Below are 13,810 nucleotides of genomic sequence, written 5' to 3'. Positions count from 1 at the left end.
CGCTTTGTCTTGACTTCACTATGTAAATTTTAACTGAGGACCTAAAGGAGATAGTTGAAAAGTAATTTCTTATGTTGCACTTCAGTGACACCTTGTGTTCAGTGTGATTACCCTCACGGCTGTGATGCTGCAGCTGCTGAAGACTTTAAGAAGTCCCTTGAAGGATGGTGTATCACTTGTCTTCTATTCTTTGTTGCTCATCAATAGGAATAAAAGATCTCTTCATAAGCCCCTCTGCCCACAATAGCTGTCATTACTACTGTCACTCACACAAACAAAACTATGTAAATTGATCTATGCACTGGCGGTCAAGGGCAAAGAATCGGTAATTCTACCTTGGCTACTTAAGGATGTAAGGATGCATGTTCAGATGGGACGTACAGTGTTGATACTTGCAGCTTTGTGTGGAGCCCAGGAAGAGTAGCAATCCCTTTGTGGGCTAATAAATAATAAAGATATGAAGAATAATAAAACCAGTCAGATTGGGATTATTATGCCACAGAAGTAGGACCTCTCTGACCCCTAAAAAATGACATTTAGGGAGTAAAGTGTGGCTGGAGAAATGTTATTCCATAATTTGATTTTTACTCAGTTTACTTTTGTTTACTGTATTTATGTTGTGTAGTTTAGTTGGCTGTTCATATATATGACACGCTTTATTGTAATGTGTATCTTTCCCCGCGGCAGTCGTATTTGGGGCTGTAATTGTCATATTAACGAGCTCATCAGCAGCACTTGAATGCAGCATCAGACCATACCAAAGAGCATAACGTCCCTCCCGGGATTTTCACGCGTTCCGTTGCCATGGAGCTGAGTTTGTTTTCTTCCTCCGGCTTACATAAAGTGAGAGGTTGTGCTTTACAAGGAAGTGGAGAAAGTCGGGATAAGTGTCCTCGTCGTCCAAACGTAGTGGGTACGTGAACAAACAAAGACTTTAATGGACTTTTAGGGACACCGCGGTAAGAGGCTAAAGAAGTTCGTGCCAAACAAGGACACGCAGAGTGGCTGCTAGCTAAAGTTGTCCCCTGAACCCTCAGTGTGCAGGTGGGTGATGTCTGAAGCTACAAGTGACGCTATCAGTCTACAATGCCTTTTCATTTCATGTTCATGTCGACAAACGTTTCATTTACAGTGTTTTTGAGGCTCAGGTGGGGTTGTTTTAATTAAGTGTAACGTTCAGTGAACGGTCAAAAAAGGTCAAAGGGTCAGAAGCAGTGAAAAAGTGCTGCGTCATAATTAACTATAAATAGTCAGTTTATGATTAAGGTAAATATATAGCTCTATCTATTAGAGTTAAACTAACGTTGTGTTTATTTTAAGTAACCTAGCTTACTTAAAATGTGTTGTATAAAGAATATTACTCAGTGTTGTCCCAGTTTGAGTTAAATAGACCTCATAGTCGGGTCAACACAGGTGTTACCAATGATACTAATTAAGGTCCAGTTCCATTCAGGTCAGAGAGATTCAGTGCTGCTGTGGTGTATGTCAGCTCACTGTAGAGGCTCTGCTGCACTAAATGGAACTGAACCTGAATTAGTATAATTGGAAACACCTGAGTTTACTAGTCCATGTCAAAATGTCTGCTGTGAAAAGGGTCAAACTTGACTGTTTTAGGTGGAAAAATCTCAACTATACTATACTTGTATAAAAGCTGAATTAAGGTATTACCAACCTGAATAAAATGTCTTTTGGCTACACAATTATCAGGACCCCCCCTTTTTTTTCTTCTTCCTTCCGCCAGCCTCTGTCTAACTCCATAATGAAAGGCCGGGTTGCAGAGGGCCGCCTGCAGGTCCTTCAAATCTACCGCCTGCTGCAGTGCGTCCATGAAGGGGACAAGGAGCAGATAGAGAAGATGGTGAAGCTCGGGGTTGAGAACCTCATCAATCTCACCGAGCCAAAAGATGGCACAGGGGTGCTTCACGTCGCAGTCTCACACAGTGATCAGGGTGACAAGCCTCTTTTACTCCATCAGATTATATGCAATATTTACAGAAGCAATTTGATCTCCCCCAAAAAATATTTTTGGATATTCAGTATGTCTGCATAACGTGAATACTGTGAATATCCAGTATACTGTAATGTGATTTGATTTAAGTGTCTGCAACTCCCCAAGTTCCTGCATTGTTATCCTGAGTTCTTTCTTGTATTTTTCACCTCAGTGCATGTTAATGCAAAACTTTATTACTGTAAAGTGGCCTTAGTAATGTCTTAGTAATGTCTGGGGTTTATAAGAGTCTATTACTACTTCTACTCAACTCTACTTAACTGCTTCTATGTCTAGAGTGCTCTACTGCTGAATAGTAGTCTTGAGTAGAGTTGTTTGTGCTAAGACTTTCAATTCAAAAGAGAAATTTAGCCAAATGTACTCCAAGTAGTGTGCCCCTGACTGATAGTCTACTCTCTGTGACTCCTTACAGACCTGGTCAGCTTCCTTCTCTCACAGGGAGCGCACCCTGACACCCAGGACAAGAATGGTCGCACCGCGGCCATGTTAGCCACTGAGCAGGGCAATGTTGCCATACTGGAACTGCTGGCAAAGAGCAATGCTAACCTGAGGCTTCAAGACAATGAGAGCAAAGGTGAGCAGTACCAGGCATTGCTATTTGCCATATGGCATGTGTAGATGGTTAGTTCTGTAAAAATGAAATACTTGGGCAGATACGTGGAGTAGTACTTGATAGATTTAATACTTTATTAAATTAGGTAAGTAAATTGATTAGTTCTGCAGCTGAAATTTTAAAATGACAAGTGAACAATAAAAACAACCTGAACATAGAAATCTGCATAGAAATGCTGGAAATGAAAGAAGAAGCATTATGACTGAGTAGAATGAGAGAATGAGACAGCCAGGTGCACAGTAACAGAGGTCCACAGAGCAGAAGTACTAGATGTTTGATAAATGTGGTCAGATCCATCTAAGGCATGCAGTGAATTTAAAAAAGAGGTGGACAAAGGCTAGCAATGATCAATGCAGTCAGTCTAAATATGGGTACTTCATGATGTAATGTATTTTCTGTCAAACAAAATAAAAGATTGCACGAGGGCTATAAAGATTATTTGGTTATTCAATAATTGGCAGACATGAAATTCTTGAATTGTTTAAAATCTTTGTAATCATATTTGTTGCTTGTAGATTCTTCAATCACAAATCACATAAAAGTGGACACTTTTAAGTTTTGGACTATTCTAGTAGATGATATTAGCAGATTGAAGGCATATACAGATATACATATAAAGGCACAATCACTGGCCATCTTTGTGTCTGTTTGTTCTCTCGCCTTAATGTAAAAGAGAGAATTGCCCTACTTCTAAATATCACAAGACTGTAACACAAGACTGGAAATATAGACTGCAGATATGATTAACACAAGACAACTGACCATTTTTGACAAGAAAAACATTTATAATCCTTAAGTACATTTTTTTTAATTGAAATTATAGCTACAATTCATTTATATGTGCAGGAATGTTCCAGTAATGTCAATAATTCATGTGGCTTTAATCACGAGGGGTGAAGGAACGACTTCCGTTCCTCTAATGTAGTTTAATTTGAGCTTGAAGTGTCGATTTCTCAAATTGAGGTGTTTTCCATCTCAAGTTAGAGCGGCAGGTTCGTCCTGAATGCCTTGCCTTGTCTTACAACTCATGAAAATGCATGGTGCTGCTGTTAAGATATTGATGAGGAAGTTGTATCCTGGACAACTCCAATCAGGGAGCCTAAAGTTCTTCTTCAGGACCTTTTTAAACCAATTGTGATAATGATCCCAATTATAGTGTGTCCGGGGCATCAGTTTCTAAAAACGGAACTCCTTTGAGAGCAAGGAAGTCAGACTTCAGTTAGGCAGAAAATTATTTGTGTGTGCTTGTCTGGCTGAATGCAGGCTTTTGTATAATTTGTGTAGTGTATCTTGTATTTGTCTGTGTGTGCAAGATTGTGTGTATGTGTGTGTGTGTCAGGCCGTGTGGGTACATCTAATTACAGATCAACCACTAATGGTGATCCTCTTCTGTGAAACATGCTGAGTAACCTGATATCATCCTGCCCTCCCCACAGACTGGTTCGGCCCAGTCTCAACACTCGCAAAGCCCTTTAACCCAGTAGGCCGAGTGTGAATAGTCACACTGTATTATCCTCTGTATTATAAAGGCAGGCTGGGTTGGGGAAGAACAGCACACCTCACCCCATTACCGTGATTTAAGTACCATTGTTGAAAACATTCAACGCCCAAGTGTTCCAGTGTAGCTGCTCTGTGGCCGACAGATCAGACTACGGTTGTGCTGGGAAGCTTCCAGGTGTGAATGTGTGTAAAGAGAAAGGAAAGAAAGCATTGCTGCCAGTGAAACTTGTCTGAATATGAGTGTGGTATGAGCTGCAGATCAACATGTGACCGTGGGGTGTTTACCATGCATGGCTATTTATGGATTTGTTGGCCCAAACACACATAGTGTATAAATTCATGGTGTGTTTAAGATAAGCCTTTGTAGAAACCCAGAGGCATTCAGGTGTTGCAGCAACACAAGGCATAAATAATTATACAATCTAATAATAGCTAATAGTGTATTGCTGTCTCAGGTATATGTGTTGGCTGGGTGACAGAGCAGGCTGGTTTAAGTAGAAACGTTAATGTCAGAAGTGGGATTCATAACCCATGCCTCCAGAGGTGACATCTCCCCCCTCTTTGACGGGCGAATGTTTCCCAGCTTGAACGCAGCGCCTTAGACCGCTCGGCCATCCTGACATCTAATCTTCTCTGTTGGCCTCGAGCCCAAGCCATAAGCACACAGACCTCTGCCCCTCTGCTCAACATGAGAACAGACACAAATGTCCTTTCTTTCTTAGGTCAGAACAACAGTGTCTGTTCACAGTGCAGCCAAAACCAGTCTTCTTTTGTAGATGGATTTTTGATGAACGATCATTTTCCGTAACCTCAGTGACAAACGCATTATGTTTCCTGTGACTGTAGTGGCAGCAGTAAGAAAGGTTGGATTTCATTGGCAGTAACTTAATACAGCTCTAATATGGTTATAGGAATGAAAGTAAACAGTGATGCTCATATCAGTGATAAGATTACAGGTTGACAAAGCTAGCTGGTGCTAGTGGAGAAGTTATTGTCAGAAGTGGGATTCGAACTCACGCCTCCAGTGGAGACTGCAACCTGAACGTAGTGCCTTAGACCGCTCGGCCATCCTGACGTGATCTTCTCTGGAAAACTGATTTCCTGCCTTTCTTCAATCTGTACATGGGCTGCTCTAATCTGACCGAAATCGTTTAGATAATGTTGATATTATGATTTCTTCTTGGGATATAAGCTTAAAAGTCAATCAGATGTGTCTCCCATTTGTTTCAATCCCTCTATGTCTTACTTTTTATCAACATTCCCCTTTCCTTTCCCCTCACTCACTTTAGGTGTGCTGTTCTATTGCATCCAACCCACTAAGCGCCACACCCACTGCTTGCAACTAGCACTGAAGTGCCAGGCAGATTCCAACAACGTGTCAACACAGGGGACTCATGTCTTCCAGTTGATGTGTGAAAAAGCCCACGAGGGAACCCGAAAGTGTCTCATCATGCTGGCTGCAGGAGCAGACCCCAATGCAACAAATCAGGTGAAAATTGGATGGGTGGACCTAACACTGAGGCATTTTAAGAAATTAGGCAGTGGCATGGAGTATGAAGGAACAGGTATCTTAACTATAAGGTATGGTCAAATAGTCGATCGTGATCTCCTAAGTCCTTTCCTAAACTCACTTTCTTGACCTTGATGGAAAAGATGTGAAGGAGAATTCATAAGGACTTAGGAGAGGATGACCATGGCGCACAGAGAATCCGACTGCACTTATGTGTTGTGCTGGGTGACAGAGCTGGCTGGTCCAAGTAGAAAAGTTACTGTCAGAAGTGGGATTCGAACCGACACCTCCAGGGCCCCTTGTCACCCTCAGGTCCAAGCCCTATGCTAAAGGAGCTAGGAAGCACTGAAGCTTCTTTCCTTAAGATGTAGAGAATTCAAACAGCTCTTGGCAGCTACATAAATACTTCGACCTAGATGTTCTTAGTGCTGTTTGTTTAACCTATGACAGACTCTTTTTGCTCTCTCTCCTCAGACCGGTGTCACAGCATTGATGGAGGCAGCCAAGGCCGGCTCCTTGCTGCTTGTTAAAAGCATTCTAAAGAAAGGGGGAAACCCCAACGCCCTGGACCAAAAACGCCTCACAGCAGTGCATTATGCTGCCATGGGGGGCTTTTTAGAGGTGTAGTATTGGCTTGCCAATGAATGTTGAAATAATGACAAATAATGACAATAAAAGTGGAAGAGCTGTTTGAGTACCATAGAATCATAGAGAATCATACAGTCATACATTGTGATTCTCTTCCTACATTAGATCTTTTCTTTCTTCTTTTTTTCAGATTTCTGGATTATGTAATGTGTTGCTCTGTGGCATTTTTTGTCTTCTAGGTGATTCAGGTGCTGTCTGCATACTCAGCGGACATGGGCGTGATCAGCTTAGAGGAATGCACACCGCTACACTATGCTGCTGCCACGGGCAATGCTAACTGCTGCAGGTTCCTGTCACAGAGAGGTGATGTGAGAGAGTTCAAACGCTAAAAGGCATCCTGATGTCAATGCCGTGTATTTCATATTTTGTTTTCAAAAATAGCTCTGTAATAACTACTGCCTCAAGCATTGCAGTCACATGGTGTCTTTTTGTAGCTGTATGTTGTACACTTATATCTCCGTGATACATTTTCTCCGTGGTCAAGTCAAAAAGGAAGAAAGTAATTGAATATGCAGCTGTTAACACAGTCCCAAATGAAATTAAGTAATTCTGCCTTGTGTTTATATTTTTCCTAAAGCTGCACTCTATGTTCAGGTTGTAACCCCAAACTGAAGAACCAGGAGGGTTTGCTCCCACGTCAGATTGCCAAAGACGCTGGTCACAAAGCAGCAGCCAAGGACCTACGGAAAGCAGAACGGCAACAAGGAAAAGGCAAAAAATCTGATGGTGGCACTCCCACGTCAGATGTCTGGGCCTTGAATCTTCACGACTGGTCTAATGTCTATGAGACTGAATTGCGGCAAGCCTTTGGGAACAAATCCGACATAGTTACCACCGAGATGTTTATTTCAGTGTTACAAGAACTCAAAGCTCCAGTCGAAATTGACCAGCTCCATACAGTCATCTCAGCCCATGACAAGGGGAAAGAGGGATGTGTCAACATTAATGATTTCATCAAAGGTGTAAAGTACATCAAGAAACCATTCCTCTTCTCTTCTTATATGCCTAAAAAGAAAAAGGGAGAAAAAGGGGGTAAAGGAGGGAAGAAGAAGAAGAAGGGTAAATATGTCCTCCCCATGCCCATTTGCACACTCCTGCCTGAGCATATGCCCCGACGTCCGGATGGAGGGCCTCCCCGCTTCATGATTGAGACATACTACAACAGCTCAGATATCCGTCGATTCGACCGTGATCACCCGCCAGAACATCCCATAATGAATGACTCAGGGTGGTACATGGAAAAGCCTGAGAAGGTGTACGTCAATATCAACTATTGTGTGAAAAGTGGGGACCTGGAATCTCTGGACCTCGCTTTCAGTCAGGGGGTTCCTGTGGATGTTCAAGATCAGTTTTACAAGACCCCGCTGATGGTGGCCTGCTCCAGTGGCAACTACGAGGTGGCTCAGTACCTCCTGAGTCGGGGGTGAGAAAGATTATGTTTTCTTTTCTTTTTGGTGTTAGAATTTGGAAACAAAGATTTCACCACAATTTGTTATGCTGTTTGTATACTGCCTGTTCAGCACCAAACAGTAGACTCAGTTAATGTGTAGCTGGTAGTGTAACACTTAGCAGCTAAAGAGCCCAATGTTTTCCCAGGAGTAGGTGGAGACCAAATACACACCTAAAAGGTAGTAAATTGGACTTAGATTAACCAGGCGGCCGAAAACTCCATATAAGTCATGACGTTGCTTCATAATTGCTGGACGTGTAAATAAGCAGTTTTTTTCTAAAATGTTGGACATTAGCTTAAAAGGTGATCATATGTCTATGTTGTTGTCACAACTTGTGGAAGCAAGTGTCCTAAAAGTTTAGATATAACATGTATGAATTAATTAATAGACATTGATTTGGTGTTACCTGTGGTAATATTAGAGGTCCTAGAATTCTCAACAAACAGCAAAACAACAAAAGAGCAGCTGGTGTTTACAGTGAGCCAAAGCCAGAGTCTTGTTTTCAAGACACATTTTTAAAGAATGCATTGTATTTCCCGAGACTAAAGCAACAGCAGTACGAAAGGTTGGATTGCATTGCCAGTAACTTAATGCAGCTATGATACAGTTATATTAATGTTCAAATAAACAATAAGGCTGATATAAGTAATACAAAATAACAAACAGTAATGCTGGATGGCATGTATGCATTGTTTTGTGTGTAATGTCCTGATCAGGAGCTAAACACACCGTGATAATATCTGTTTCTGGCAGGGCGGAAGTGGATGTGTGTGATCAGTTCTTATGGACGCCCCTCCATCACGCGGCTCATGCTGGCCAAGTAGAAATTATTGAACTTCTGGTGGAGGCCGGGGCCACTGTAGATGCCCGGGCCCTCGGTGGAGGAACGCCCCTCATGAGGGCCATTGAGAGCTCTCGACCCTCCTGTGTGGAGGCCCTCATTAAGGCGGGTGCCGATGTCAATGCAGAGAACAAGAAAGGTTTGAGTGTACATCCGAAATATATCAAAGTTCATTCGAAAAATACTGATGTTGAAATAAATTAGATTTAGAACAGGTTTAAATTCATACTGGTAGCTGATTAATGTAAGGTAAATAGCCAAATTAACAACAAATACACGGGAGTTATTGCTCTGCCTCTTTGTCTGTGTCTTCAGTTGTTATCTGACTGACCACATGTTATTTTCCTTTAGAACTAAACTGCCTCGACATTGCCAGAGATTTTGCAGATTCCAGGACAATTGACTTGGTCAAAGACAGAATGGATTCTCTACCTAAACCAAAGGAGACAGCAAAGGCAAATGGGGGCAAAGCCCAAAAGTCTAAACCTGCTAAAGAAAAGGTACCCAAGAAAAAATAAAATCTTTTTCCAGTCTGCTACAACACTTTCACACTTTCTTGTCTGCTGTCCACAAAAACTATTCAGGCTCATTTAGGAAAAAAAGATGGCAATCACTATGGAAACAAAGTTTTCCTTTTCTCGAGTCATGAACTTGAAAAGGTAATTTCCTGCAGACACTGATCACTGAACCAGTCCTGTACATAGTGTATACTGTACATACAATACAGTATGCAGCAAATATCTGCAGCACCTTTCTCCTTACTGCTTGCTGTTTGAACACATCTTAGATGACGTTACAGTAAAACTTAAAGCCTTAGCCTTATTTAGGCTAATAGTAAGCATCTAAAATATCAGGAATTAGTTTCGATCCAGATATGAAATATAGTTTCTTTCAGTTTTTGTAAACTTTCCAGATATTAGGTTGAATTGGGCATAGTTGTCCTGCCACACACACACAGTCTTGAGAAATTGTCTGAGTAGGAAAATAACTTGAGCAATTTTTGAACTTGGTTTGAACTTGGTACTTGGACACTCGTACTTGGATAAGATATAAATGTATGTATATATGAGCCAACATTTGACTAGAGGTAATCTGCCCCTCTGGTCCACTCTGGTGTGTACTCCAGCTTCTTCTTTCAGCATAAGAAACTTAAGCCTGTAAAGAGATCTGATTGTTGCAAGGCAGCAACTTGTAAGCAAATTACAACAGATGTGTTATGTTACAGCTAGACCATGCTGGAGGCGCTTCAGTTTTCATTCCTTATAATCAGGCTAAAATCTGACAAAATGTATTGATTTTATCATTAGGACTCTGAAAGTCACACGCAAACATCAGGAATATTCATAGCTCAATATAGCTGGAAGCAGCAATTCTGGGGACAAGAAAGTCCATCAGATGGAATAAATTTGCACACAGGTACAATATGGAGTGAGGAAAACACAGGGGCAATATAGCCCACTTCCTGTTTCAGCTCCTACCAAACTGGCCTGCAATAAATGACAATGGAATATGAATATGAACAGAATTACAGAAATTAACTCACTACTATAAGAAACCGATAAGCCTATTAAACTTTCATCCACTGTGACTTATGAGCAAGCCTATCACTGTAAATAATGCATTTACCCTCAAGTCAAAGTACATGCTTCATTCCAAGGTAAGGCTCACTTATGGCTTTGAATCTGTGATAATAAGTCATGTGCTAGTCATAACGCCTACCATCATATGCAAGTGAAATGATTTATTTCTACTGGACAGTCTTTGCTGATAAATTGTTGTCAGCTAAATGTTATGGGTGCCCCAAGGAGCCTTTAAAGTTTAACATCTATCATATTTGAAAAAGACATCAGGGGTTCAGTGCAGCTTCAGTGTTTAAGATTTTCTCAGTATAAACAAGCTCCATATGTCTTACTCATAGTAGAAGTCTGTAGCTTCAAGATTTTGGAACTAAAAGTTTTGAGACAAGGACACAGTGCTAGTGTGAAACCAGGCCCAGATAATATCATCCAACTGCAGAGGAACAGGATCTTCAGTGCCGGTCCAACCTGCACCACCTACAGGCAAGAGAGTCGCAGCAGCTGCAGCTGCAGGTTATGAATGCAGATGTAAATCTGGATATGCTCCATCTACAGGCAAGAAAAGTAATAACTATCACCACGACTGCAGCTGTTTGTAGCTTGACGTTGTGTGCTTGTTTTCTTGGAGAGGGAAGGAGAGGGGTCAGATTTTATTTGTCCAAAATAAAACGTCTGTTTATTTCTGCAACAGTTTGATCTGGACAAATGACAGTTAACAGTAATGTCCACCTGAAAAAAAAATCCCATTACCCTCTGACTGCAGCTTAAATCTCCCATATTCTTATCTATTCTGTACCTCGACTACAATTTATTGAAAACCAGAAGTAAGTTCTGTAAACTGACTAATCTTACACTTACATGTTGTGACCCAAATATGTGGCTGTCTCACAGCTAAACACCCCTTTAGCTTTCTTCATTAACCTCTTATTCTCTGTCTGGCTGACCCTAATCTGACACTTAAAGGCCTTTTGATTTGTAGCAACTGCACAGGGTACTTTGATAAATAAGGCCAATCTGAAAAGCCTGTTGTCCACTGCAGGTAGTTACTACAGAAGGAGCAGTGCAGGCAGAGACATCGACTGCAACAGCAGGGAAGACTTCCTCTCAGAAGGATTCAAAGAGCGTCATCCTGCAAAACACCAGGATCACTACAGGAAAAAACAACACTGTGGATATCACCTTTGTGCCAAAAACGGTACAGTGCCCTCAATAGACTGTAGTATCTCCTTGCTTAGCACGCTTAGCATGAAGTTATTACTTCTTTGTTTTAACAAAATGTTTAACTGAACTAAAGTCATTCTTATTTCTTGTTTCAAATCCAGATATACTTCAACAGGTTGTTTTCTTAATTGTAATTTAACAACCAGAAGGTTCTGCATGATACAGTCCTATAAATTTTACTTTCAAATTTTACTTTCAGTCTGGGCAGTCACTCAAGTGCATTTCTCCAGTGCAGCACTGTAGCCAACTTACTAAATAATTGGACACAGTTCTCTTTTTTGCAGTGTCTGTCTGTATCTCTCTGTAACTCGTCTGTCTGTGTCAGGTTTGGGGGAAGCCGCCCACCACCAGCCAGCTGATGTCAAAGATAGAGAGGCGGAAGGAGCTCTTATCCCTCGAGTTGGACTTTGATGACTTCATGATGCGACGGCTTCAGCCAGAACATCCAGAGGAAAACACTGGAGCTGCCAAAAACGACAGACTAGACTGAAAGGAGGTTAGGCAGAGAGAGACACTCAGACATTTAGGAATTATAGCCTGTTACCAAAGCTGACTGGCCACCTGGACCAGTTATGGACGTTGGATTTACTCTGGATTCATTCTTTTTATGACAGCTGCTTTAATTTACAGATGAACATTTTGTTGCTAAACCTGATTTTCTAATCTTGTCATTTAATATCAGAACTTACAATGACATTGCAAAGAGGAGAGTAGAGGAATTTAATCATGTTAACATAGAATCTTCTAGTATCTGCTTTTATTAATTATCACATTTTTCTTAAATTTCTACTTTAACATATTTCTTTCAACATCATACAGTACTGTAAAACCATAAAGCTCAGCAGGGACTCTCTTGCAAAACTCTGTGGTACCAGACAGATATATATTTGTTTGTCAAAATACTGAAACATAAAGACACTGAAAACTGAATATAAAGATTTTGTACATATATTTTGGCAGCTACTGTGTTTACTCTCACTTTCAGACTGGGCCATGTGGCATTAAAGTTTAATAGTTTCAGAGCTTTTAAACTCTATTCATACAAACATTGAAACACATTTTCTTTTATACTCATATCATTCCTCCTGTTCATTCTGGCCATGAAGAGGAAATTCTGAATTTAAATGACTACATTTGGAAGATACTCACTTCCTTTAACTTGAGCCTTTGCCTCAGATACACTTTGAATACATTTCTTCACAGGACATTGGAAGGGATCTCTTCATGACCAGGAGGAATGATTACAGCAAACAGGCTTTGTTTGCTGTAATCCCAATGCACATATTGGCACCTGACCATTATTTTAGAACACATTTTTAACCTTTTAAAGGGGCAACTGAAGTAAGACACTAATCACATTACACTTTTCCAGCATAGCTTACTTATACGATGAAGCAGGTAATAGTCAGGGTTAGGTAGCTATCAGCATCCAAAGAAGAATTTCAGTGTTACTGGCTGTGACAGAATGAAAACTGTGAGTGGAGTACAGGGACAAAACTCTACTGTAAGTACATACTGCAGTCAGGGAGTTGGTTAAAATCCTCCCCTGACTCTGCAGTGGCTGAATCTGCAGTGAGACACATGAAGAGTGTGTTACAAGTGACAGGGGGAAGCTGCTGAGGAGAGGACAGGTTATGACAGGCTGGTGGCTCATATAATGAGTATCTGCTGCCTCTTTCTTCCTCTCTCTTTTCCTTCCTTTCCTTCCATCATCCTTGCATCATTTCTGTCCTCTTTCTTTATTTTTCTGTCTTCTGTGCATCTTTACTTTTCTTTCTTACTTCGCATTCTTCTGTTCTTTCTTTCTTTCTTTCTTTCTTTCTTTCTTTCTTTCTTTCTTTCTTTCTTTCTTTCTTTCTTTCCTAATTTGCCTTCTTTGTTTCCTTCTTGCTTTCATTTCATCACTGGTAGTCCTTCATTTTAGCAGGACTGACTGTAAAACAAATCTGCTGGCAGAAAAGAACTGCTCTCCAGCCAGTTGCAGTTCCTCTTTGAAACCAACGCATGGCGCTGTTTGGCAAATTTAGCAATGCAGGGTTTGGTTGTTTATTGAGCTGAGGGAACCGAAAACTTGGAGGGAGCTCTTGTGTTTCTAGCACAGAGAGACATCAAAATGGCAGCCATGTGTGTTTACTGATCTGCCTCTCCTGCTTTCTCTGTCTTTGAAACAGGAATCTGAATCTCACATCCAGTACTAATGAAAGGAGGGTGTCATTATAAGATGGTTAAGAATTCAACCTAATCCTCCATGTTTTCTACTCGTCATGATCAATTGATCACATGAATGACTCCAGGGTGGCTGACTGGAGCCGAACAGCTTTTGGGTCATATATTAGTTGTTGATGTCCATATGAGGAATCCTCAGAGAAAAATCCGCGTCCTTTTCTGTGTTAAATGTCGCATTGATGCACACTCCCATCACCACCACCACCATCACCAGA

General features: G+C 41.0%; 1 protein-coding gene and 1 non-coding gene across 3 annotated transcripts; one reads left to right on the top strand and one right to left on the bottom strand.

The window, feature by feature from the left end:
- The first annotated feature begins 374 nt into the window (after positions 1–374).
- ankef1a (ankyrin repeat and EF-hand domain containing 1a) lies at positions 375–12,308 on the top strand. 2 transcript variants are annotated; one of them, XM_027284084.1, is made up of 11 exons: positions 375–913; positions 1,742–1,949; positions 2,421–2,582; positions 5,411–5,610; positions 6,106–6,252; positions 6,459–6,582; positions 6,874–7,702; positions 8,484–8,710; positions 8,923–9,071; positions 11,188–11,343; positions 11,695–12,308. In XM_027284084.1, exons 2-11 carry the CDS (start codon positions 1,760–1,762, stop codon positions 11,857–11,859), a joined length of 2,349 nt encoding a protein of 782 aa, XP_027139885.1. In that variant the 5' UTR covers positions 375–913; positions 1,742–1,759; the 3' UTR covers positions 11,860–12,308. The 2 variants fall into 2 exon arrangements, with proteins under 2 accessions (XP_027139885.1, XP_010739556.3); XM_010741254.3 differs by having other exon boundaries at positions 375–1,044.
- On the bottom strand, positions 5,114–5,196 carry trnal-cag (transfer RNA leucine (anticodon CAG)). The gene has a single exon. It is a non-coding gene; the product is annotated as a tRNA-Leu (tRNA).
- Positions 12,309–13,810: the final 1,502 nt, after the last annotated feature.

Source organism: Larimichthys crocea, chromosome XI (assembly GCF_000972845.2).
Source record: "Larimichthys crocea isolate SSNF chromosome XI, L_crocea_2.0, whole genome shotgun sequence".
Lineage (NCBI taxonomy): Eukaryota > Metazoa > Chordata > Actinopteri > Sciaenidae > Larimichthys > Larimichthys crocea.
Note: the sequence above shows the minus strand (reverse complement) of the source record. Positions and strands in the feature narration are given on the sequence as shown.

Bases quoted from the DNA above. Each gene is read 5' to 3' on its own strand.
- ankef1a (XM_027284084.1), top strand. From the start codon at position 1,760: ATGAAAGGCCGGGTTGCAGAGGGCCGCCTGCAGGTCCTTCAAATCTAC. The intron at 5,611-6,105 runs GTGAAAATTGGA...CTCTCTCCTCAG, and splicing joins ACCCCAATGCAACAAATCAG to ACCGGTGTCACAGCATTGAT. The intron at 9,072-11,187 runs GTACCCAAGAAA...TGTCCACTGCAG, and splicing joins CTAAACCTGCTAAAGAAAAG to GTAGTTACTACAGAAGGAGC.